General features: G+C 34.0%; 1 protein-coding gene across 1 annotated transcript in view; it reads left to right on the top strand.

The window, feature by feature from the left end:
- The window catches only part of LOC129806153 (unconventional myosin-IXb), a 79,103-nt gene extending 62,277 nt beyond the window's left edge, over positions 1 to 16,826 (top strand). Inside the window, exons 5-10 of the mRNA XM_055854530.1 lie at positions 1,250 to 1,669; positions 1,726 to 2,013; positions 5,325 to 6,482; positions 6,547 to 6,949; positions 7,011 to 7,159; positions 12,357 to 16,826. Of these exons, the coding sequence (XP_055710505.1) occupies positions 1,250 to 1,669; positions 1,726 to 2,013; positions 5,325 to 6,482; positions 6,547 to 6,949; positions 7,011 to 7,159; positions 12,357 to 12,632 (2,694 nt within the window). The 3' untranslated portion in view covers positions 12,633 to 16,826. The remainder of the gene's footprint in view (positions 1 to 1,249; positions 1,670 to 1,725; positions 2,014 to 5,324; positions 6,483 to 6,546; positions 6,950 to 7,010; positions 7,160 to 12,356) is intronic.
- The last annotated feature ends 10,428 nt before the right edge of the window (positions 16,827 to 27,254 follow it).

Here is a 27,254-nt window from a genome sequence, read left to right as displayed (position 1 = left end):
TTCTTTCTTTTAATAAATTATTATTATTTTTTTTTATTTTTCTAGAATTTCAAGTGTTATTTTAACTATAAGGGCCAATCCATCTCAAGACAACCATAGGGGTACCCTTCATGGTCTTAGATGTTTTTGAATTTTACATATGTTAAAGTACACGATAAAATAATATACCCCTATTTTTTTTTCGCCTAAAAAAAATTCCTGGCCGGAGATACATGGCGCCAAAGATGGCGTCTCACGCTTCATTCGTCAATTGAGATTTTTGGCAAATATTTCAAAATGCTCTATCTCGCGAACGGGTTGAGATTTCTTCTTACTCTTTTTTTTATTTGAAAGATAATTTTATACTCTTTAAAACGATATACTAATTTTCGTATTATCTGCTCAAGTTTTTTTGTAACCGTCTTTTAAGTTTTTTTTTGAAAAAATTTAAAAATTATTTTTTCTCAAAAATCCCATTCTCAAAAATTTTCATTTTTTTACTGTTGATCAGTAACATTGAGTACTACATTCCATGAAAAGGCAAGCTTCCACTTTTGCGCTTATTTTTTAAAAAAAACTATTCAAATTTTAACAACATTTTCAAAAAAGGAAAAACGGGTTAACTCAAAATTTTGAGTTCAGTTTTTCGGATGACATTTTGCCCCATATTCCCGAATGAGAGAGAGTTTACTGTATGTAAAATTCAAAAACATCTAAGACCATGAACCCGCGATTTGCGATTTTCTCGGTCGTCTTGAGATGGATTGGCCTATAATATGCGACAGAAAAAATAAAATTAAGAAAACTAAATACGAGAAAAATTAGTTACCATGAAAATAATTTTCTTTATTACTTTGTCAAAATGTAAACAAATTGATTTTGAATGCAACCGACACAGAGCTGTGCATATAGAGATTATGCATATAGAGAAACAGCACCGTAAAACTTGATTTCATGAAATTTTCTTGATTAAAAAAGGTTGATTTTTCTGATAGATTGATATGGAAGCATCTTCTCTCGGTATTATTACATGTAAATGACAAAATTCACGAGTTCGAGCATTCTGCAAAATCTTATCCACTTTCGCTATTCCTTTGTTTCTCAGAACAAATCACTGATTTTGCTACCTTTAGCGATTGGTCTGTTATGAACACAAAAAATTATCCTCTTGATGTTTATCATAAGAACGATTAAAATTTATCAGAATAAGCAAATTCCTTTTGTGAATTAGAATAAACAAATATGAATTTTTGAATTATCTTCTTTACAGACAAATGTGGGACCAATTCTGTTGTCAGTTAATCCCTACCATGACATCGGAAATCCCCTGACACTCTCATCAACGCGCTCCCTTCCTCTGGCACCACAGATGAGCCGCGTTGTCCAGGAAGCTGTGCGTCAGCAAGCTGAAACGGGCTATCCTCAGGCCATCATCCTCTCGGGAACATCAGGTTCTGGCAAGACACACTGTTCGATGCTCCTGCTGCGGCAGTTATTTGCTGTGGCTGGAGGAGGACCAGAAACTGATGCCTTCAAGCACCTGGCAGCAGCTTTTACAGTCCTCCGATCCCTGGGATCAGCCAAAACTGCCACAAATTCCGAATCCAGTCGAATTGGACAGTTTATTGAGGTGCAAGTGACTGATGGAGCGCTCTACAGGACAAAGATTCACTGCTACTTCCTGGATCAGGTGGGATATCTGAGAAAAGGTCATTAGCAATTTCTTCTGACAATATTCCCTTGCAGACTCGAGTGATTCGACCCTTGGCCAATGAGAAGAACTACCATATCTTCTACCAGATGCTGGCGGGATTGAGTCACGATGAGCGTGTCCGACTGAATCTGGATGGGTATACACCAACAAATCTCTGCTACCTCCAAGCTGGGGATACGTTGCAGGACGAAAAGGAGGATGCCACGCGATTTCAGGCATGGAAAGCATGTCTGGGCATCTTGGGGATTCCCTTCCTGGACGTGGTGCGCGTCTTGGCTGCGGTGCTTTTGCTGGGAAACGTGCAATTTGTCGATGGGCAGGTTAGTACTAAAGTGTCTTGGCTGCGGGATTATATCTGGGCTCTCTGTGCAAAGCTTTCCCAGACGGAGATTTAGCACAGTGGGTTTATGCTCGATGCTGATTTTGAATGTTGTGAGTTCAAATCCCGAAGAGGATTTTCTTTGAGGCAAGAGAGACTTTTGCGATGATGTTCTTACAAAAATGGGTAATTTACGTCTGAATGTACAGAGATGTGAATGAAGATTCTGAGCACAAAGTCTCTCAATGGTTTTTTGCACAAGTTTAATGATACATTTGTTCCATTTGGGTATTTTTTTTAGCGAATAGTGTTTCATAAATTCGATTTACAAGTCTTTTTTTTTTCTCTGCGAAGAGGGAATTTAATTTTCCTTACAAGAAAAACAAAAGAAACAAGAGAATTATAGAAAAAAATCCTTAGGAATTTGTTTGTTTTTATAATAAAGCCATAAAGTAAAGCATGTAATCCATTTAATTAATTTCCTTTTCAGCTTAAAAAATTATTTTTTATCAGTATTAGGACAGTTTTTTTCATTTAAAATTAATTCAAGAGACTTATGGATTTAATAATTAGTCAAAAATTCATAATTACCTGGATATGCCATTATTTATCTGTGTATTCGTGGAAGAAGAGTGAATTATTTAATTAATTACGAGTGTTTCAATATTATTTATAATAGAACTTTGGCTATTTTCTTCTTTTTCCTCCGTTTCTGGAACTCTTTGCACTTTTATTTCAGAGATTATGATTTTACTGCTCGAACTCCAACGTCCGTCCGGCTGTCGCCAGCTCTAGAGGCCAAACGGTAGAGATAGCGACTTGGGACCTAAGGGTAACCTCCCCATAAGTCAATCCAATGATCGTTAAAACGCCCCTCATTTTCGCCCCACCCCTCCCCTTCCTCTCCGAAACTATGTTTTTTGGGATTGCTTGAATACTCGTCGTGTGATTTTTTTCATTTTTGGATACGTTTTAGAGATTACCCAAGCGGACATTTGACCATGTGCGAAAATACCATTGAATCATTCCTAATAACGGGTTTTCAAGGTCAAAGGTTAAAAAACACTCTAGAGAGCGCATTTATCAGGCGAATGGTATCGTTTGGGCTCGTTGGAAAGGTCTTGAAATTTCTCCCAGAACTGAACTGGTTCCAATCAATTTTGAACCGGCGATGAACCGTTTCATAATAGAGAACTAATTTTTATTCGATATTCAATTAGATTAGTCCTAAGTTATTTTGGGAAATATTTTAAATGATTTATAAACCGTTCAAATCGGCTGTGAACTGGTAATGAACCGGCTATGAACCAATACGTAATTTTTGTCCTAAAATCAATTTTATCCCAAGGAGCATTTGTCGCTATAAATGAGTAGAGATGTCTAACATCTATACGGAAACGATGACGAAGACTTTACAAATTTCTTCTATATAACAGTATAAAAGAGGTCCTTAATCGGGTGAATGGGGAATTTTTACATACGAAATATAACAATTTTTCATATTAGACATAATCACGTCATCCGGTACGGTAAAATGTATCAATTAACACTAAATAAAATAGAATCATTCTGTAATACCAATCTTATAACTATCGACTAAAGAACTGTCATTTCTTTTGTATTTTTCTTTAAGACTTGCTCAAATATTTTACTCAAATAAATATTCATTTATCTTTGACAATTCAGTCACATTTTCTGTGCCTCATGCACTTTTATTGCGTATGAAAGTTTAATTCAATGACTGTTCTCCGTCAGAGAATACAATATTAGTGAACAAAATTTCATTCCCGACTTGAAATTCTCAAGGGACAGCTAAGAAATTAAAGAAAACAAAATTGAATGAATTTATTGCTTTTTCCATTACATCATTCAAAAAACTTATAGTTTTCAGATTTTTACAGCATGTTTTGATAGAATACAGCCCTTTTAATCCTATTCTGGACATAAATCGTTGCACTGTAACGTTTTGTGAATAATTTCTCCATTAATTTGGGTTTGGCAGCGCCAATTTTCTGTATTTTTCCACGCCATAATATTCTCCTTGTTCCGAAAAAATAAAATCAAGATATTATAACCCGAATAAGTAAGAAAAGTAGACAATAACACATTTTTATATATTTTAGTGATTATATTTATAAAATGTCAATAATATCACTACACAATAAAAAATGTCATAGCACTGAAATTTTATGCGTTTCGTGAACGTTTTCTGCATTCTGGATACTCCTTCTGCAATTTGGTTTCACAACAGAAGACCAGGAATGTTGTCCTAACGCTTGTACTTTCGCTACAATGCAATTAAGAAAAAAAAAATGTTAGCTTTCACAAACAAAGTATTAATTCACTATTTTTTCCATCATTTACACTTACTTTTCAAAATTTAATGCCTTCTATCTATGTACTCGACTCTAATGTAGACCCCGGCGCCCTTCAGGACCCTAACTTATATTAGACATCACTTTTTTCACAAATTTTCACTGGGTACATCTGCTTAGTAAACAAAGCAGAATTTGACAATCTAGCAGCGTCACACAAAAAGGACACAAGTTGTACACAATTTGTCTTTTTTACGGATCAAATGTAACTAAAAAATATCAATATATAATGTTCATACAATTTCAATATACAATGTTCATACAAGTTTTACTTAGAACCTTGTAGACAATTTATCGTCTTTATTTACTCTAAAATCATTCTTAATACATTTTAAAATGAATAAAAATGTAGACATAGCTTTGGTGCCCTATTTCGGCCACCTTCATTCTCATAATTCCTTGCCCTTTAGGAATTCTTCCAATGCCTTTTTCACGTCATCTCGTTTGTCGAAGCTACATTTTTTGTTATTCTTTTGCATTGTATAATCTCTAGAGGATGTAAAAACTGAAAATTCATGGAAATTCGAGGAACAAAAAAGGTGGCCGAAATTACAAGCTGGCCGGAATTTGGCACACTTACCCTATACTTCCATCATGTTCATATATATTATATTTTTTAGAAATAGCTCGTTTACGTTAAAAATTATGTTGGTTACATTTAAGACATGCATTATTTGGATATCAAATAACTTGGGAAAAAGCTAATTTTAGAACAGACAAATTAATGATTAAGATTTTTAAATATTTTGTAAAGTTTTTGCAATGCATATTCTTTTTTAGGGTTGGACTTCATTAGAATAAAGGCAATTATCGTTTACGCTTGCTTTAAAACTTTTTCTTAATATTAATTTAATTCATCAAAAAATGAGAAATTAATTGTACGGTTAAACACTTCCACTTCCACTTATAAAGACTTCAATGCACTTCTGGTTTTTAGGGCCTGGAAGTTGATGTGAAGGGAGAGGCTGAATTGAATGCCATAGCGGGTTTGCTGGGAGTTCCAGCAGCCGCCCTATTTCGTGGTCTCACCACGAGGACACACAATGCCCGCGGGCAGTTGGTAAAGTCCGTTTGTGATGCCAATATGTCCAACATGACGCGAGATTCCCTCGCAAAGGCTCTGTACTGCCGGACAGTGGCTACAATTGTCCGGAGAGCGAATAGTCTGAAGAGATTGGGATCTACTCTGGGTACATTGAGTAGCGATTCCAATGAATCTGTACACAATCAGGCAGATATGGCGAGTCAGCATGCCTCGACTGTTGGTGGGAATTCCGGGAGTAAATCCATGGCAGCCCTGAATAATGCTGTTCGCCATGCGACTGATGGATTCATTGGGATTCTCGATATGTTTGGATTTGAGGAACCACGACCGGCTCAGTTGGAGCATTTGTGCATAAATCTTTGTGCTGAGACCATGCAACACTTCTACAATACGCACATCTTCAAGAGCAGCGTGGAATCATGCCGGGATGAGGGTATTGTCTGTGACACGGAAGTTGACTATGTGGACAATGTGCCGTGCATTGATCTGATCTCGTCCCTGAGGACGGGATTGCTGAGTATGCTGGATGCTGATTGTGCAGTTAGGGGAACGGCTGAGGGGTATGTGGCCAAGATTCGGGTGCAGCACAGGAATTCCACGAGGCTAGAGAGCAAAGCTTCAGAACCTCATGATCCCCGCACCTTTGCCATTCGCCATTTTGCCGGAAGGGTGGAGTACGATGCCTCAGACTTCCTGGATACCAATCGGGATGTCGTTCCGGATGACCTAGTGGCTGTTTTCTACAAGCATACCTGCAATTTTGGCTTTGCCACACATCTCTTCGGCTCAGAGCTCAAAGCTCTCTATGCTGTGGACAATGTTCCACGGGGACTGAGTTTCCGGATTGCTCCAACTTCCCACACGGATCTCCTGAATGGAGATGAACCCGTTTCGACGCTCACTCAGGACTTCCATACGCGATTGGATAATTTGCTAAGAACCCTGGTTCATGCAAGACCTCACTTTGTTCGGTGCATCCGGAGCAATGCCACAGAAACGCCCGGAAGCTTCGATCGAGGAACGGTTGTGCGTCAGATTCGGGCTTTGCAGGTCAGAATCAATCGCTGTTGCACCCAAAAGTTCTTCTAGTACTAACTTTTGTCTTTCCGGACAGGTGCTGGAGACGGTGAACCTCATGGCGAGTGGATTTCCGCACAGGATGCGTTTCAAGCAATTCACAGCGAGATACAGAATGCTAGCTCCTTTCCGGCTCCTTCGGCGATGCGAAGAGAAGGCTCTGGAGGACTGCAAACTCATCCTGCAGCATGCCCTGGAGAATCCTCCTGAACTCGATGGGAGTGTGACGCTATCCTGGGCTCCAGGGAAGCGTCATGTCTTCCTCAGTGAGGGTATCCGGCAGCATCTGGAAAAACTCCGTGCGGACATTCGCACGAGAAGTGCTACCCTGATACAGGCAGCCTGGCGGGGATGGCAACTCAGACGGAGGATTGGAACGGTCAAGAGGAATCGAGAGCCACTTCTGGCTACAGCAATCTTGTCAAATGCCACGACAAATGGTAATTTTATTTCAATTTTCCCTGAGAGAAGCTTCTACAGATATTTCTTTTTTTTGTGCAGGAGCGAGAACTGCTGCAAATAATGCAGCCAATGCAGGAACTTCCAGACCCAGGCCTCAACCAATTGCAGGGACTCCACCTCCGGATCCCAATGAGAAGTGCGATACCAAGATAATTCAGCAAACTTGCACACTCTTCGGATTAGATTTGGTGAGTTAAAAATGCATTTACTGAAATTTATTTCAAAAGAAAATGGGTGACTATAGTGCCTCTAGTGGACAAAAGAGCAAACTCACAAGTTTATAAAAGTTGTAGGTCATAAAATTACCTTAAGCGTCTGAAATTAACAAAATTTAAATTATCTAGGTCTCATTTTCGGAGAAAACTTGATTTTTTTTATTGATTCCTTAGCATACTTTTCGGGTGAAGGTGTTTTTTTCGGAAATTTCCGGAATATTTTACTTCTGTTTGTATTTATAAAAATGTGAAAATTCCAAAGGATGCGTGTAATGCTATAGGGTAAATGTGCCAAATTTCGGCATAGTTGCATGGAAGCGCCAAGGTTTCAATCAAGTGTTAAATGCAATATTATTAATGATGATAAAATATTTTTATTACTTCTTCTTAAGGAGTGTTGCTTGGAAACTTGTAGACAGTTTATCGTCTTTATTTACTCTAAAATCATTCTTAATACATTTTGAAATAAATAAAAATGTTGACATAGCTTTAGTGCCCTATTTCGGCCACCTTCATTCTCATAGTTCCTTGCCCTTCGGGAATTCTTCAAATGTCTTTTTCACGTCATCTTGTTTGTCGAAGCTAAATTTTTTGTTATTCTTTTACATTGTATAATCTCTAGAGTATGTAAAAACTAAAAATTCATGGAAATTCGAGGATCAAAAAAGATGGCCGGAATTGCAAGCTGGCCGGAATTTTGCACACTTACCCTATGACATTTCTTTCCAGAATTGGATATCCCAGAAATCCGAAAGTCCTAATTTCTTGTCATTCAGGACTCATCGACAAGGAAATATGCCCAATAAGTATTTAAACTTACAGATCTCTGATATTAAGACCCAGATAAATGGAGATTGATCTTTCGGAATAATTAGCCAGTAAAATTTTTCGATAAAGGATTAGCCCATATCATCATCCATCGAAATGTTAAGATTTGTATTTAGAGATTTCTTACATAAATTAGCTTTACATAATTTTACAGTCTAAATATTTTCGAAGATCAGCTTGAGTCTATTTGAGAATTTACACTATATAGTGTAAATTTTCCGGAAACCGATATTCAAGAATTCGGAAGATTTAATTTTTTGAGTCCTTTTAGATTCGTTGCGAAAAGAACATAAACAAGCAATTATTTTAGACTTGTAGTTTTCCTCCTCTTATTCAGCTAATAACTTCAATTTAAAAAGTTTTAGGTTATGTTAGGTTTTAGGTTATGTGTGGTTATGATTTTTTGAGCGGTATTTTATTTAGTTGAAAAACACCTTAAATGTTTGACTCACTGGACCGATTAATCCTAATTTTCTTACTATTCCAAAAGATCTTGTTTGAGATGCAAAACCCGCCTAACCTCAAAATTACTAATCTACCTAACCTCAAAAATTAGACTCTTATTTTTCTTGAAAAGTCAGTAAGAAATCGGAGGTTATGCTGAGCATAATATTCAAATGCAGCAAAGTTATTGTCAACCTTAACAAAATATAGCATATTTTTTGAAAAAAAAAAATGATTAAAAAAAGATCTGACATATTTTTGAGGTTAGAATTTCAAATCTTGATAAACAAAAGAACTCATTCAATCAGCTTTTTTGCACAGGATAAAATTTATTGATAAAAAACTTCTGTACATAACTTATTAATTTTTTCAACTACTCACCATTCTGGCTACCAAACGGTGAGAGATATTGACTTTCGGTTTTCGGCGACCCACTCACAAGTCAACATTATCGAGTGAACGAACTTACCCAAATAATACCTTTCCCATACCATCCACCCCTTCTAAAAACATGATTTTTTGACAAATTAGTGTGCAGATTTTATTAAAAATCGACTAATATCATAATTTCATAAATGTCATAATTTATTTTAATAATAAGGCACGATGGTTTTCAGAATATTATCACAGAAACATTCATTACCACAGAATCTGTGGTACACTGATTCTCTTCATGAACATTGTTTTCTGGAATGTGATGTCTTGGACAAGGTATATAGCACAATCCCCCCAAAAAAAATATCGTTATGAAGAGAGCAGGAAATAAATCTTAATTTCAATGATTTTTTACAATATTGATGATTAGCAGAAACCACAGAACAGGTGGAAAATTTCCTTGAGCATGTAGATATAGAAGTTCAAAAATTATTAATCGTTTAGAAGATGGTTACTATTTATATTGATTCAACCGGGTAGTAGAAAATTTGAATTGGGATTGCCAGTAAATTTCATCATGCATTTTAGACGACAAGCTTTATAGCAAAAAGCCGCAAAATATTTTACTGATTAAAGTGAAATTTTTGATTGAGTAAAAAATTAAAAAAAATTACACAATCAATAAATTTTACATTTTTTTACATTTTAACTTTACATCTTCAAAAAATGTAGCACATGTTAAAGGTTTTTTTTACTATGTAAAAAATGATGTATAAAATGTAAAAACTTCGCCCAACCCTGGGCTTTTGATAGAGCCATGTTTAGCTTTAGCGTTCTGGTCCTTTTGGACTTTTCTAAGGCTTTTGACAGCGTTTCACACTCTCTGCTCTGTAGCAAACTTAAGGGACTCTTCGGTTTCTCTACGGCAGAGGTGTGCAAGAACCGTTAAAAACCGAATAAACGTCAAAATAAGTTTGTTCTCGTAGCGTCTAGACCATTGACGTACATGTTTCATTTGACGTTTATTCGGTTTCAACGGTTCTTACACGCCTCTGCTCTACGGTATCCTTGCATCTCGATCCTACCTTGCATCCTTGCATTCCTACCTTGCATATCGATCTCCAGCTGTAAGGTCTGGTCAATCAGTGTCGTCTGTCCTTGATCTTACTCACGGAATCCCCCAGGGTTCTATTTTGGGACCTATCCTTTTCTCTTTTTCATAAATGACCTTCCGCAGGTTCTTGGATATTGTGGGTACGATTTGTATGCAGACGATCTTTAGATTTATAATCTCTTTGCCACATAAGAGAATGAGAAAAAAAGAAGAGAAATGTTTCACGTTTTACTTCGGTATTTTCTGTAAAGTAAATTTAATAAAATACAACATTTGTACCACTAGCAGTTTATTAAATTAAGCCTTAAGGGCCTTAAGATTCAGGAAAATTGTATCCTCTCATTTATTTTTTCAGTACTCTACAAAATTGATAAAATCCTGAAAAACTATATTCAACAATTAGAAAGTATGTTTATCTCTTATTTTAAGAGGATGTTTCACATTTTATGTTTCATATTTCACGTTTTGAATTTAATTTTTCTCCGTAATTAAAAAAGAAAGAATTTTCACAAATTATTCAAATACTACAGTAGACTTCCTCAAATTCGGGCATTTCGGACCAAAATGTCAACCGAATTAAAGAGAAATTCGGGCGACACATTTTTTGAAATGCAACGATTTTTTATTCATCTGCATACACATCGTCAGTTAAATCAGCATTTGTCGTAACTTCCTTTTGACAACTTTTCAGGAGATGAAATTTTCAGTTCAATATTATTTTTCTTAAAAATGAGCCCCGAATGCGATACTTTTGAGTCAAAATAATAAAAGTGGCACTAATAAATTGTAAGTTAACTTGAAAAAATTTTCATAAAATGATTTAAAAGCTGAGATATTGAGATATATGTTCGATGAAACACAATAAGATTTTATCGTAACTTCTATTGTTTATAAAGCCGTAACTTCCAATGTATGGAGATCTTGGAAGTTACGATAATTTTCAAAAATGCATTATATCAATTTCAATGACTCTAGTGATAATAAGCGCCTTTCTTTGACTAAATTAATCAATTAAACTGTGGTCCCTGTCTCTAAAAGCATTTATTTCGTAAATTTTATTGAATAAATTTTGCGCGCCACGTCGCTTGTTTTGTTTTGAATTAATGACAGATGGGCAGGGATTTTTCCTCACTTTTTTCTCACAAATATCGAATTAAAATGATTTTATGTTGCATTATTCGCACTGTCTTTGGATATTTGAAAGAGTTTGTGAACGTTTTATTGAGAAATATTAAATTTTTGCTCCAAATTACAAGCCACGCAAAAAAGCAAAAAAAGTTACGACAAATGGTGATTACTAAAAATTTTGTAAGAAAATTTGTCGTAACTTCCCCAAAAATGGAAGTTACGACAAATTCTGATAAATTTTTGTTAATTAAGGGCACTTACGATAATTTTTGTTTAAAATAATTTTTAATGGGTTTATAAATGTTTCTTTTTCTCAAGTAAGTTTAATAAACAAAATTACGCTGATTCCAAATATGTATGTATCCCAAAATTGCAAAAATGAAGTTACGACAAATGCTGATTTAACTGACGACATATAGAGTTCATTTAACTAATATTCATGGTAAATTTCATGAAAACTCCTTAATAATACAAAAACATATCAGAACTAAGACAAACCATGGCAAATTTGAGCATATTTGTTTCATTTGATAATCATAATCAAACTTAAAAAATGTCAACAAACTTTTTTCAAATTTAACTGTTGCCCGAATTAAAATGTAGCCCGATCTTAAAAGAGCCGAATTAGCGAGAGTCTACTGTACTTGCATAGAGATAGTATAAAATTAAAAAGAAGAATTATGTGTATATTTCGTGTATTGAAACATAAAAAATATACCAAAAATAGATGAATAATTTTTGGAGGAAAATAATGATTATTTTTCAACAAAATTCAGCAGTGTTTTATGCATTCTAAGAACGCAAAAAAAATTCTCAGTAATTTTCTATATTTAAAAAGTGGAAATTTTCGATAATTTGTTGTTCCAGAAAAACATTCACTGGAAATGGAAATACAAAAGGTACTAATTACAATGCATAAAAGCGGGAAAATAGAAGGAAAAACACCTAATCATTCTCAGAATGGTCCTCCTCCACATTTTCCACCTTTGTTCATTTCACTGGAAGAAAATGTATGTAATTGTACAAAATACTCTGATGAGGGTGAAAATGTTGCATCACCTGTTTCTTTGCGGTCTTTTTTTCTCAATTCCCTGAAGAAGTTTTTCCACAAAAAAAAATTAATTTCTCAAGTAGAAGAGGTTTTTCCTTTCTGTGTCTTTCCTGCTTTTGCAATTTTCTGTGGGAAAGGGAAGGCATAGTTCTCTACGGGGAAAAGTCTATGTGTCCTGGAACTGGAGGATGTTGTGGTTTTGAAAGAGGATGTGTATCTTTTGTTTGCAGGAGAGACCACCACCAGTTCCTCCGAGTCGTCCCTACACAGTCACGGGGAATTCGAAACTCGGCTATCCGCAGACACGTGTCATGAAGATGAATTTCCCCGAGGACTCAGCTACCAATCCGTCCAGTGAGCAGCTGAGGAAGGGTGAAGCAGTTACGGTTGTGGGTGCATCTCATCGTCGGGGCCATTTGATTGTTGAGCACAATGGACATAGTTTTCACGTGCCTTTTCAATTTATGGAACTCCTCAAGAATGCCCCGCCACCCGTCAGCATTTAACAAAGACCATCGGACTGCTGGACAAATAGAGCATCTATAAGACTGTACATAGTATACATAGAAGGTAGGATTTATTTAACAAACAAAAACAAAAAAAGGACGAGAGCATAAAGGCAAAATGCGGGAGTGATTTTTTTGTCAGATGAGACGTTAAAATCCAAATTAAAAAGTAAGGTTAGCTCACTCGAGAATTATCGTAAAATAACCCCTTAAATGGAAATTGAATGTATTTTGCCCTAATTAGACAAATTTATGATAGTTTGAATCGTTGAACTTCTTTTCAGAATTTCTGAAGATAATTTTCATTGAAAGGTTATGGAACAAAGTGAGGTTATGTTCTCTATGACATAACCTAAAAAAATATAAGCACTAACTGAATCAGATTTTTACTATTTCGGTCAGAAATAGATTTTCCAGATTTTTCAGATATAGAAATCCAGGACAAATAGGGTTGAGTCATCCCTTATGGACGTTATACACTTACGGACAGCGTAAAAATCTTAAGTTCTAACCAAAAAAAGATTTCGAAAAATCATAATTAGTTATGTGATTAACAATTTTGTGATTTTTCGAAATATATTTTTGATAAGAATTTAAGACTTTTGCAAACTCTCCATAAATGTATAACGTCAATGTAATATATGACTCCACCCTACTTTAAGATATTTTGTCTTTCCAAGGGTTTAAGCTTGAAATTTTTATAACTCTAAGCAATACTCCGGAAATTAATTCTTCAAAATTAGCAAAATGGTTTGGTATTTTTTTACGAATTTCTATAATTTGCTAGCTTTTTTTATTATTTAATAATTTCAGAGGTTAGCAAATTTCGGATTCTAACATCAAAAATTCTAAAAAAAATACATGTTCGGTTTTGTTTAAAAATTAGACACAAAAATTTGATCGAGATTTCAATTTTTTCATACGAAGAATTTTTTTCTGTGAGATTTTTTGAGGTTAGGATTCATATAATCTTGCATTAAGGGCAAACTAAGCTCTAATGTGCTCTAAGTAAAATAAGGAAAGAATGAAAGAATGAAACATCATATTTACCTTATAAACGCGAAGATCTACAGAAAAAGTCACCATTGGAGTAAGAATTTAAAGAGTTTGCCCTACTTGAAACACGATTTTCTAGGTTATATTAGATAAAAACCATTTCTCACCAATAGGGGAATTTTGTAACAGTATGGCAATGCCACATGACAAATTTTAAGGAAGAATTAATTGCAAATGAGATCCATATAAGTTATTGAGAACTTCATAGAACTTCTTGAAGGCTATTTTTGATCCTCACTGATCTTTAACGTTATCCTGCTTCCAACCTGACTGCGAAAATTTGTCATATGACATTCTCAAATTGTTACAGAATTCCCTTACGAGGCTGTTGACTTTAAAAAAAAGCAGTATCGCTGGGAAAACTTCCGCTATAACATAACCTTTAAATGTTCTAACCTAGAAAGTTAGACTAGCCGCCAGTGGTTGTGATCTTTACTTTTTGGGACAGAATATTCTTCCGGTGACCACTGAGAATGACACGGTAAATGTCGAAGAAATACAGGAGTTTTTCGGAAGAATATTCTGTCCTGAAGAAGGAAAGATAACCTAAAAGTTTTACGATCGTTTTGTCATAGAGGCAAGGTAGTTAATTAAGCAAGGACATTATAGGAGATAGAAAGGGTACAGACACTGAGAGAAATCAGATAAAGTTCAAATAACATTCCGGAAATGTTAATTTTACCCTGCAGTATTGATACATCAGTGTAAATATTACACTTTTTAGGTGTATTAGGGGTTAAAATTACCCTTATTCATGTTAATTTTGCCCTTAAAATGGTGTAAAATTAACATTAAAAAATCTTGATATATTTTTACACCAAAAAAGTGTTAAAGTTATGAGGAAAAAAAGTTAATCGCACCCCTGTTTTTATCTCAGTGAACTTACCAGAATGCTATGCAAATTTCAGGTTATGTTGAACTGCTTTGACATTTAATAATACATAACCAAAACTCGTCTTTTATAAAGCTTCACGACAACAGTCATTCTGAGATATAACCTAAAAAAATATCTTTTGGTTATGTCACTTTGAGGCTATCCCTTACATAACCTTACTTTGAAACATAACCTCTTATCGCAAACATTCAATTTCCAATGTAAGGATAATTTTGCACCACCATGAGCTAACCTTTGTTTTTCAATCAACGAAAATGAAACAATAAAAAGTGCGAGGATTATTTTGAAAAATGAAAAAAAAAAGAATAAATTCTGGGCAGAATGAGTAAAAGGAAAAATAGCAAAGAAAATACTCTGGAAATCATCAATTTTGTTACCTGTTCAATTTTCCCCCTGAGAGTGGAATTTGTAATCTTATTCAATTAACTGCCACACAGAATTGCAATATATATTCCCCCTCCCTCGACCCCCCTCCCCATCCCGCCCCCCTTTTCCTCCTTGTATAGCTGAGGTCTGTGTTTATGTGCCAAGTTTTAATTAGTTTCCACTATAGTGGAGTAAAATACACAACAAGTATCTCACACCTGAAAGAAGATACACACGTGAAGTTTGCAAATTTATAAGGGGAATGGGCAGGAAAAAGAAAGTGTGGGTGGATTGATGTGTTATACGGTTATACTAGTGTTGTAAGTTACTTTAAGTGAAAATGTACAAATTAAGACGATAAGATTGCTTGCATAGAAAACACTCTAAAATGTAAAAGTGTAGGAGTGTAAAAGGCGCCAAAATCACGTGGAGAAATCCCTTGAAGAAGGAAAAGAAGATGAAAATGAATGGGAAAACCTTGTGGGATAATGTTGAGAGAGAGATAGACCCAAAAGGAATGATAAATGCTTGTGTGGGTTGCTTTGAAATTAAATATCAGAGTTGATGGGGTAAAGGGTGGTCTTGACTCTAAACTAATTCTCTATTAAGTCAGGACAGTATTTTCCTTATCTAAAAGCTTTCCAACTCGGTGAACTGTCCCCTGGCTGTACCCTTTTAAACATGTCAGAAAAATAGGACTCAAGGGGCACTTATCTAGCAAAACTTCCGAAAAAGATTTTCGAAATTGAGTTCGATTTTTCGAAATCTGAATTTTTTCCGTACAGAAGTAGATCTTGAAAAAATCGAAAATCTATTTGAAGATCCAAAAAAGAAACTTTCTTACTTTGTGATAATTCCGCAAGGTGGCTGAGATAGATCCTGTTCGAATTTCGAAGTGCTCAAGTGTCAAAATGTGACGGTTTTCACATTGTTGTGAGGAATAAAATAGAACAACGACGCTTACTGTTCTTGTCCCATTACTTAATAAAAAATAATTGATAAATTTTCCCCACCTTGTTCGAAAATTTAGTATGAAAATTCGAAATTGAATTTGAATTCTTCGAACATCAACGACTTTTTGTGCAAATAGAGTTCCATTTACCTTTCATCCAAGACACTATTGGAGAATCAAAATCTACTTGTGATCGGGCTCACTTCATACAAAAAAGGAAATCAAGTTTAATAAATTGAAATAATTTTTCGTGATACATTCGACAATTTTCGAATTAAAAAAAATTTCTTATTACATAACATCATATTTTTCTTGAACAAAAATTATAATTATTTTAATTATAACAGAAGAGAAACAGTGGCTCTGTTCAATATAATAGTCTTTCGAAGAGACAAAGCCACTCCAAAGCCAAGTCAAACCTATTCGAAAATATACCGGAACCCTAAAGTACAAGTTCGTGTACTCGCCGCTTTAGCGCTGATTGTTCTGCCATTTCGAATTTCGGTATTCTTAACACTTCAATCGCCAAAAATATCAACAACAGTGCGTAAGCAAAAAGTTAATTTTTGTGTAGATTTGTGGAATTTCAGAACGGCAGAACGTTTGAATTGCAATTTCATTAAATGAAATGTTCCTTTCACGAACTTGCTCAGTTTTGTGTAACTTGCCGGTTTAAACATTCGACCTTCCAACGGTTTTTTTTTGGTAACTTCTCTCGGATACACTTTCGATTCGGTAAGGAAATAACCACAACCGAAGGGAACGGATACACACACAAGTAGGGTTTGAATCTTCAACTAAAAGGTAATCCGAACTCAGTTTGCAAAACAGTCTTTGATGTTCGAAGAATTCAAACTCGGTTTCGAATTTCCGCACTAAATTTTCGCACAAAAAAAATTTACGAAGTAAATTCAGTGATTATGAAGCGATTTAATACTGGGACATGAATTGTAAACGTCGTTGCTGTGCTTTTTCCTTAAAATAAAATGAAGATCGATTATTTTGGCACTCGAGTTCTTTAAAATTCGAATAGGAAATACTTTAGCCACCTTGCGGAAATATCAAAAGTAATAATGTCTCTTTTTTGGATTTTCGAATATATCTTCGAATTCCTCTTTTTTGTGAAAGTTATTGAGAATTTCGGAAATATCTGCTTCTCTGATTCTAACTTCGAAAGGTAATCACGATGCACAAAAATTCGAAAGACTTTCGATGTGTTTTAGCAACTTGAAAAATATCTTTGAAAATGTCTTAGAAAATATTTCTGAAAAAAAGAATTATAAAATTGGGAAAATAAGTAAGACAATTCTTTCGAAGTTTATCCAAAGTTTCAGAAATATCCCTTTTTCTGATTTTATATCCGAAAAGATAATCAAAGTACCCAAAAGTTCGAAAGTTTATCAATTTGTATTCGATAATTTTAATCCTTCTTCTAAGATAATTTACTTTATTGTTTTAATAATTTAGTAATTTAAAAATATCTTTGAAAATAAACATTTCTATAACAGAAAAAAATATTCTGCAGACTGGGGAAATAAGTAGGACATTTTTTCGAACTTTATTTGCATTTTTGGGAACGCTGATATTTCCCTGGATATTTCCGATTTTCTTCTAAGTCCGAATAGCTTTAATCATGCTGTTCAAAATCCTTTACCAAATAATTTCCTTCTAGCTGAGATTCTTTAGAATATCATTTGAAACGTTATATACGAAAACATTAATATTCAGATACTAATCGTTTTAGTAATATCGAATTAAAAGCATTTACTCAGTATGAACGAATTAAAGTGTTCGAAATTTTGATGTATTGATTTTGAGTTCGAAAGACGAAAAAGCGTTTATTTATTTGATTTTTCTAATACAAATTTTCGATAAATGTTTCGAACTTGAGTAAGGTTTTTCGAAATACTGATTTTTTGATCTTCGTTTTTTTACATTCGAAAAGCCAATCAAGCTGCGGATAATCTTGCTTTTGTTTTTCCTTTTGAAAAGTGAATCAATCAATCGAGTTTCAGACTAATAATGTATTTAGAAATATTCTAAAGTATACTTGTCAATGGAATGTTTAATAAACTTTCGAACATTTTATGCAAATATTTGAATAAACTTATTTCGAAATCAGAAATATTTTGATTTTGGTAAAAATGGCATTCAAGTGGTATGAATGTTTTCGAAATTTCATTTAAACCCTTAAACTATTTTATACTCTTTCGAAAAATCGAACATTTCGATTTTCGAAAACTGTCTTAAAATTTTTAGGAATTTAGAAATTTGAGTTGATCGAATTTTATATTTAAAAATCGATCGAACTATTTTTTTTGAATGATTTTTTTTGTTCGAAAGCGAAAAATTTTGCTAGACAATTTTCGGCCAGTAGGGGAGACTGGGGCAAAACATGTCAAAACGCATATTTAATTCTTTCACGAGCTCTGAGAAAACTTAAACGTTTTATAATAAGCATATTCTTATAGGAAATTTACTGCTCTACAACATTGCAGAAGACTATTTTCCTCTAATCTCGAAAGAAATGTGATTTTCGAATCCTTTTCTAAAAGTCGATTTTGTGGAGATTCTCAAAATTGCTGGGGCAAATTTTGTCAGTCTTCGGATAATTTTTAACGTTTTACTCTCGCAAACGTTAAAAATATCAAATAGACATATTTTTATAGGAAATTTATTCCTCTACAACTTTGTCGAAGATAATTTTTCTCTATCTTAACGAGAAATGTGCTTAAATTGAGCTAATCAGTATTGATATTTTCTGTAAGCCAAATATTCCAAAAATAGGGCTCAAAAATTCATTATTTTTTATTTTACATAATCCTTCCTCGAATCCCTTGTAACTTTGTAAGTTTAAGAAGGTTCATAAAGGCTATCTATAATAAAAATTTCAAGCCTCAGTCTCTTTTATTTTAGAAAATAGTGAATATTGAAATTTTCGTTTTGACAAATTTTGCCCCAGTCTCCCCTATACTGAGTATAAGGGACAGTAAAACACGGTATTGACCTTTGGCTCCTTTCTCCTTTTAATTTCTCAAGCCAACGTTTCGGAGGGGTTTTCCTCCTTTGGCTTGAGAAATTAAAAGGAGAAAGGAGGAAAAATTTTGATTTTCGATTTTAAGGACAATGAATTCTTCGTTTCTTAAATATGTATTTCTGCCTTATTTTGACAGCAGGGTTTTATTCTTTCAAAATGAAGTCAAAGCATAAATTTATAGGGCTCTTTCGGTCTTTGATTTGAATACTTCGACATCTACGTTATTCTGACCTATTTAATTCGTATTCGTACTAAATAAAATATTTTTCGAATATCGTTTTGTTAAGTCAGTACGAATCTTCTGGTCTTCTCATTTACAAATTTGGAACTTAAAATTTCAAATTTCGAATTTGGTCATTGCATTTTTCGTCAATTTCGAATATTAACATAATTTTCGGAGTACACAAAAAATCATTCGGATGATCTGCAGAAACATATTGCCAAAATATCCGGATTATCTTCCATAATCTTAAATGTTTGCGTGGGATTAGTCCCAAATATGAGCCCCTTGGGCAGAAAATGCGCTTTAGGAGTGTTTAGAGATAAAAATCAAGGTGAGAAGCTCAATGAATGCATTATGAGGCACCTGGGAGTGACATCATGAGAATGGGGATCGTAAGATAGAATTCCTCGATTTGGGAGAAATCTTCTATTTTTATGGGCAAATGTCTAAATATTTCAGTGAAAGACAATAGAAATCGTCTGAAAATTCCAGAAAGGTGTGAATAAGAAATTCACTTGACGAACTATTCCAAGCGAAAGAAAACGGGAATGGGTAAATTTTACGACTTTGGCATTTTATGTCTTCGACAGCTATCCACAAGTGTTCTAAGTAATATTGATTTGTGTAGCTCCCACAGAGCTTCCGATAGGGTGGAATTTTCTTCATGTTCCCATTTTCACTTTGGGAGAGGAAGCATCGATTGTGACAGCAATCAATCCAATCTTGGGGGCTAGAGTGTGGATCAGCGTGGAGAAGATGAAGACAGGAAGCCTGTGGAGAGTGTTACTTTTTCTTTGTCTCTCTAAAAATAGCTCCGGTCTGAAAATAGCTCACGTAACAATGAATGTTTTTCGCCACCAACATCATCATCCCTCGAGTGAGTGATTGTTCAACTGGAGGGATTTGAGTGGGTGGCAGAATGACGATTCAGAGCTTTGGGGAGGTTGGTAATTTTAGGTTTGATGGATAATTTCTCCGTTGTTGGGCGGAAAATTTATTTTTGGATTTCAATAGTTGGGAAAATTTCACTTGAAATTTGTATGATTGCCAAAAGAGTTGCAAGGTCCATGAAATATTAAAAAGATTTTTGGAAAAATATTCCAAAGAAATAAACATTTAAAATAGAAAATTTAAAAAAAAATTATTTTAAAAATTACGTTTATGTACCCACCAAGTATTTCGGGACTATATGTTAATCTAACACGTTGAAAGGAGAAGGGAAATTCTCTAACACTAAAAGTGCCATATGACATATTTTGTTCGAATCCCACGAGAGCTTTTTCGAGCTTTTAGGCTACTCCTAAACGGATTTATTTCGAAATGCACCTCACTTTACTATGCACAAGCGAATCTTGGGAAATCTCCCCTTACGGTTTGTGTCTGAATAAAATCTCGCAGTTAATTGTTATAATACTCCCATTTGTGTCTCGGCTGAAATAGAAATTCTAGCAGATTTTCTATTTTATTTCGAAAGGTTTTGAACTTGTTTTTTTCTGGTAAATTCCGTTTATTGATGAGTTTCTGAGCTACGTTTTCTCTATCTCTTTGTTATATATGCCTCAAGTATGTCCTCACTGAAATACGGAAATACAAAGTTTGATGGACTTTCTATTTTATTTTGCAACTTTTCGAACTTCAATCATTCGGTACTTGATTTTTTTTTGATATGTAAGATCCTGAATTATTTTCTCAGGAATATTGTACTTTCGTAACATCAACATCCTTTCCTTCGTAACATAGTGCAACTAAATAATTGCATTATTTACTGAAAAATAATGTCAAACGCACAATAGCTTTTATTTTGTAAGCATGTTTACAGAATTGACTATGAGAGTGAGCGAGGTGACTAGATCGAGGTTTCACTCACTCTCATTGAAATATCAAAAACATGAAAATTAAAGTTTTTATGCGCTGGGCATAACTCTCTGTGAAACTAAGTATTATCCATGTATTACCAAAAACATTTTACAAGAGATTGAAGCATCTCTTGATTAACAAAGATAACTGATCAGGGAGTAGATAACCGTGTCGCTCACGGTTCACTTCAGTGTCGATCTTCCAATCTTTCGTAAAAATCGTACCGATTTGCTGATTTCGCAAGGATTTGTCGATCTCATTTTCGGAATTTCCCTTTGGAACTGTCCATAGGAAATTTATCATGTTCCACAAGTTAAAACGAATGCCATACTTCATAACAGCGAACTGGCATTTATATCTGCCGATTCTTCGGTAAAATTGTGCCATTACCGATTTTTGCTAATGAACATTCCAGAAGCGCTCAATTGTAAAGAATCACGATAAAATAACAGGAACTACAGAAAATTTGAGAAAATTTGCTTTATAATTAAACTCGAAAATTGTTAACAAAATTCTTCGCCCGATTGAGCGAGAGTCTACTGTAATTACGTTAAGCTGTCTAACTGTTAAATTCGTAAGTGTGTCTGGGGCATTAAGTTAGAAGGACTGGGACGGAATGAATTCTCTTAAGGCAACTATCCGCCATACCTTTTAGTACCCAGCCAGATTTCCCCGAGAGATCCAAGTCTACACGTGCTTCTTCTATAACGTTCTACATCAGATTGACTCTCTCGGATCTCCACCTTTTAGGGACAAGTACAGAGACAAGGTATTGACACCGCAGCGGTACAGGGGACACAAAACGGATTTGTATAATATCTTATTTTGATTATTTATTTATTAATTCAAAGCCCAGTATAATTTGGGTACAATATTGGGCTGTATAAATTCTTAATATAACAATAATGAAAGTGCCCATTTGAAGGCTGTTATAAAATCATCATGTTTATAACAGCCAAGATTTCTACAAACGTATACAATTAATGGGGAAAAAGTCTACATAATAGGCTTTATACTGTTCCAATTTGCCTACTTTCCGGATACAAATATGCCTCTTCGAAAGCACAGTGAACAATATTCAGAGATTTCGAACGGCTAAACTCCGAAGAACTGACTTTTGCGTGTTTCGAAAACATTGAAAGCAGTCGCTGTAGTTTCTAATATAAGTTCTTTACCTTTTCATTCGATCTTCATCAACTATTTACTCCCTAGGATTTACTCAAAACAATTTTGAAAGATTACGAAGAAAAATGGAATACTATTCGACTTTCTTTTTAGTCGAGACACACTCAAGGGTATTACCATAGACGACCGAGGAATTTTATTCCAGAAACAAACCACAAGCAAAGATTTTAGGGATTGAAATAAATTTAAATGGCATCGTATAAATGATCAGTTAAAAGTTAAAATTGAGCAGTAACAAAAAAAAATGATAAGGAAAATAAAGGGTTTTTCATTCCATCAGAAATAATTTTAAATGTCAAATATATAAATTAGACCCATTTTTGTAATAATTTAAGTTTTTTACTGACCGTAATTAGGTATTTTACTGCTCATTTTTAATTTTTTACTGCCCATTTTGAATTTTTTACTGATCGTTTGTTTTTTGCCAATTTATGATAAATTGAAATCACAGGGCCAAAGTTTGAAATTTTCACTCGCAACCGCGAGATCTTTAGTGGCCGGGAGAAATTGCATCGTACACCTCGCAGATTCTTGAGTACGTGCAACAACGTGTTATAAAGAAGTCGTTACAGAAGGATTTGAATTTGCGGGGTATGCGAGATGATTTCTCTCGGCCACTAAAAAGCTCGCGGGTGCGAGTGATACGTACTTTAGACCTAAGGCTTAGCCAAATGGCTTATTTTATCTAATGTCTTATCAGTCAGGTATTTTTGCGAAAAGGACAATGGGCAAAAGGATCCAAATTTCGTCACGAATGAGACCTATACCATCGAATAGGTATTGGCAAAGGCGGCAAAGGTAACCACTTTTGTTCCGGGACCAACCCCAAAAACTATGTAGGTACAATATTCGAGGATATTTTAGGGAAATTTGTATACAAGAAAAATGGAGGAATAGGGATACGCAAGGGCATGACATTTCCTATGTTTCCCATATGTTTCTAGCGAGCCGAAAAAACTTTTGAGTTTATTAGCTGTTTTCTGTCATTGTAGAATGAATTAGCAAAAACTGCTAATACAAAATAAAAGCCAATTTAATAACGAAGAGGCAACCGAAACCCCTAAATTGGCAATCTACGTAGTTTTGGAGATATCTCGTTAAATGTGTACGAAAACAGGGAAAAAATTACACTAAAATCGGTCACATTTTTCAGAACTAATGTCACCCGGGGATACGGTTTCTTTTAGGAAAATGTTTTTTGAGTTTAGTTCGCTTGTAGAAAACATTCTCTGGCTCTAACATCTTACGATATGCCGCTATTTAATGTTTCATAAAAATAATTCGACCCATTTCTTAAGAACTCTTAAGTCTTATATCGACTTTGAGCTGAATTTCGTTAAGATCGATCAAGTTGTTTTCGAGTAATAAATTGTTAAAGTTGCGAATTTTCAGGATATCGTAAATTTGCCAAGCAAAAATATGCTGACCGGTCAGCAGTTATCGAAAAAAAGTGCTTACCATGGAAGTGGCACTGTCTCGCGAGTGTCGTTTTAAAGTTAGCAGAATTTAGCTCAAAATGCACATGCTTTCCGCTTAATTGAAATCGACTAGTATTGTATTGGAACTCTTATAGCACAAACTTTAGAACCTCCTGGGTCTCAATCAATAGCCCCTTGGGATATATGCTGTCCCACTTGATTATCCACACAACTGGCAATATATTCATGTCTTGGGGAAAAGTCTGGTCTTGTTAGTTGGAAAAGTGTGTGTCGTTCCATTGGGTGGTCCTTCATTTCCAACAAAGCGGCTGCTGAATTCGTGATTTTTTTTCTTTTTCGTGCATCTCATGTAGGAGACTCCTGACTTGGCCCCACTGATCAACGTGGCGATAGCATGAGAGTCTAGAGAAGAAAGACTAAATTTCTCCACAACCTACACACAAAAGTATGTGTCGTAAGGGATGAATTTCGTGCTACTAAATTCTTTTGGAGATGTTTTTTTTATGCTGCCTTTTTGGGGAGTGAAAATTCTGAGGGTGTTGTCGATGAATTTCTCAGAATATTTCTGAGGCGGAGAGAATCCACACGAAAAAAGAATGATGGGACTCAGCAGGAAAATAGGGAGAATTGCAGATGAGGCGACATTGGAGCATTTTCTTTTTTGGGGGATTTTCTGTGGGGGAGTTGGAAAAATATTAAGGGGGATCCAATTGTGAGAATTTAAGACTTTTATTCTCTCTCAACATTATCCCATTTCCTTTTATTTTTATTCTTCTTTTGGCATTGTGTAAAAAAAAATGAAATGTGTTGTACATATCAGCAGGAAATGGACAAAAAAAAATTATGCGGAAATGCTAAAGGGGAGCATATTTGAGAAAAAAAATGCTCTGGCAAATAAGATCTGGGGTTCTAAAAGATTCTAATTAGAGAGACTTGATTATGATGATTAAGGCTTAAGATTGAAGTAGAAAAGCAAAAGCGATAGATACTAAGGTAAACAATTTATCGAATGGAAAAATACCTTTTTTTCTTTTTTTCTGTAATAGTTTACATCACTTTATTTTTATATTTTTTTTATTACAAATATATATAACATTTATATAAATAATATGCATTGTTCTTTTTTTATTTTACCTTCCATGTCACTTTTAGTGAAATATCTCATGGTTTGTCCCTTCTACAATAAATATATCCTTCTTCCCTTTCTGTTTTCTACAAGTTCAAAGGACAAAATCGTGCTCTAAAATTTGAAAAAAATGGGCATGAAACTTAACAAAGAAAAGGTATTTACAAATTTTTCTTTTTTACTTTTTTTTGTACATTAACAATTATTAATATTTATTACTTGGTGGCTAAATGATTTTTTTCTCTTTAAAATGAAAAGAAAAAAATTATATAAAGGTTATCTAACAAATCACGCGTCATTCGCACACATAAATAGCTGCTTTCAAAATGTAAAATGTATTTTATGTAAAAATCACATTATTATTAGCTAAATTTAATTCTACATTGATGTTGCAATGCCTCACAATTCACTCTCACTCTCTTTTTTTTCTCTCTATTTTTGAATCTAAAAAAGTACTAATCAATCACTCATCCACGGCTAATTATATCTTTCTCTTGCATAATAAATCCATTTTCTTCATCATCCTCAAGGATAATCTCCATCTCAGCTTAGATTAGGTTTTTTTTTTATTTCTTCTTCATCCTCTCTAAATGGGTATTTGTCTATTTAAAAGCTACATTTTTCCTCCTATTTTCTACTCTCTAAATAGCTCTTTTAATCTCATCTACTTTCTACCTTGATAGCATATTAGCAATCATATGTGGTTTTAGGTTAATTTCTCTCCTAATTTTATCAGTTTATATATTTTCATCTGTTCCATCTTCAACTTTTACAAAGATATAACGAGTAAAATTGAAAATGTTCAAAAATTGATATGCTCTTAATCTTAATTATAATCCTCATCAAATCTAATTTTATTAACCCTCAATAATTTCGGAAAATAAAACGTCAAATTTGCACTCTACGGACTGCATTTTAGCTACTAAAAACAATCTGGTACATGCAAAGTTCCTATGGTCACCGCTAGTGGCGCATGTGTTGCAGTTAAAAGAGGCTTTCTTACGGCGTTATCACACTTGCACATTAAAATTTTAATGTGATTCACATTAATTGTCGCTTGTGAGCGTCCAAATATGTTATTTGTGTTTTTGAGTCACTTAATATTTGGAGTTTTTTCTATTTATTGATAAAGAAGTGGACTTGACCTGCAAAAATAAGTTTAAATTTACCTAAAGCATAAATATTTTCACATTAAAAAATTAATGAGAAATTCGCGAAAATCGCATTAATTTTTTGCATTAATGCTATAAATCAATTTATATCCAATTTTGCGGGCCAAGTTTACCTTTTCATCAACAAATAGATCAAATTTTGAATATATAATGATTCAAACACACAAATTACACATTTGGACTCTCACCAGCAACATTTAATGTGAATCATATTAAAATTTTAATGTGCAAGTGTGATAACACAGTTAAGGAAACCCCATCGAGCACAGTAATTAGAAAAAGTAGCATTTTCAGCATATTTCTGCTGAGTCCATCAACAAAAATTTGCTGACCGATCAGCACTTCTTATACAAAAACTGCTAACCAATTAGTACAGGTTTCTTAAGTTATTAATCACCACTAGCTCATCAAATTTTACCTCAAAAATATTCAGAATTCAAATATATTATAAAGATTAAAATTCAATAAAAGCCTGATCGGTAATTTAGTACAAAAGATAAATTTTGATTCTTTGAAAAGGAAACAATTTAGGGTCGGAGGAACGTCTGTTCGACAGGGAACCCCTATTGACACTTTTGCCAAAATCTTGAAAATTATTTAATGTATCTAGTAAAATATAAGTAATATAGCGTTTTTTCTTTAATATACCTTTTACTATAAACAGAGATGTTCAAATTTCGTATCCCAAATGGTACAGAGTAGGGTGTCAATAGGTCCTGACACGAGTTCTTAAAGTGTCAATAGACTTCCTTTCACCCTAAATAACTTTTTGCAAAATTCAAAATCCTCTTAGATTAATATGGTTTAATTTCTGCAAACGAGAGGATTTTTCTTAAGATTTAGTACACAGATTTCTGTACTAATTTTTATTATTATTATTTTTCAACCGAGTTTTCGATTATAAATTCTGTATATCGCTCTTTCCGTTTGGAGAAAGTTAGTTAGCTAACTTTCGTAAATTCTGTACTAAAATTGTTATAATATTTAGTACAAGATAATTATTTTAAGCTATTTTATAAAAATGTGTCCTTTAGGTTATAGTCACGGTGTAGTGATTTAATACAAAATTTAAAGGCATTAAATACATGAGCAGTAGAAAGTTAAAATTGATCAGTCACTGAGAAAAAAAGAGGCTGCGATTAACTTTTTTTCCTTGTAACTTTAACACTTTTTAGGTGTAAATATATATCAACATTTTTAATGTTAATGTTACAAGTTTTTAAGTGTAAAATTAACATGAAAAAGGGTAACTTTAACCCATAATAACCTAAAAAGCGTAATATTTACACCGATTTCGGATAAATAAAGTAGGGT

This window comes from Phlebotomus papatasi, chromosome 3, assembly GCF_024763615.1.
Source record: "Phlebotomus papatasi isolate M1 chromosome 3, Ppap_2.1, whole genome shotgun sequence".
Lineage (NCBI taxonomy): Eukaryota > Metazoa > Arthropoda > Insecta > Diptera > Psychodidae > Phlebotomus > Phlebotomus papatasi.
This window is presented reverse-complemented; position numbering and strand designations above follow the sequence as displayed.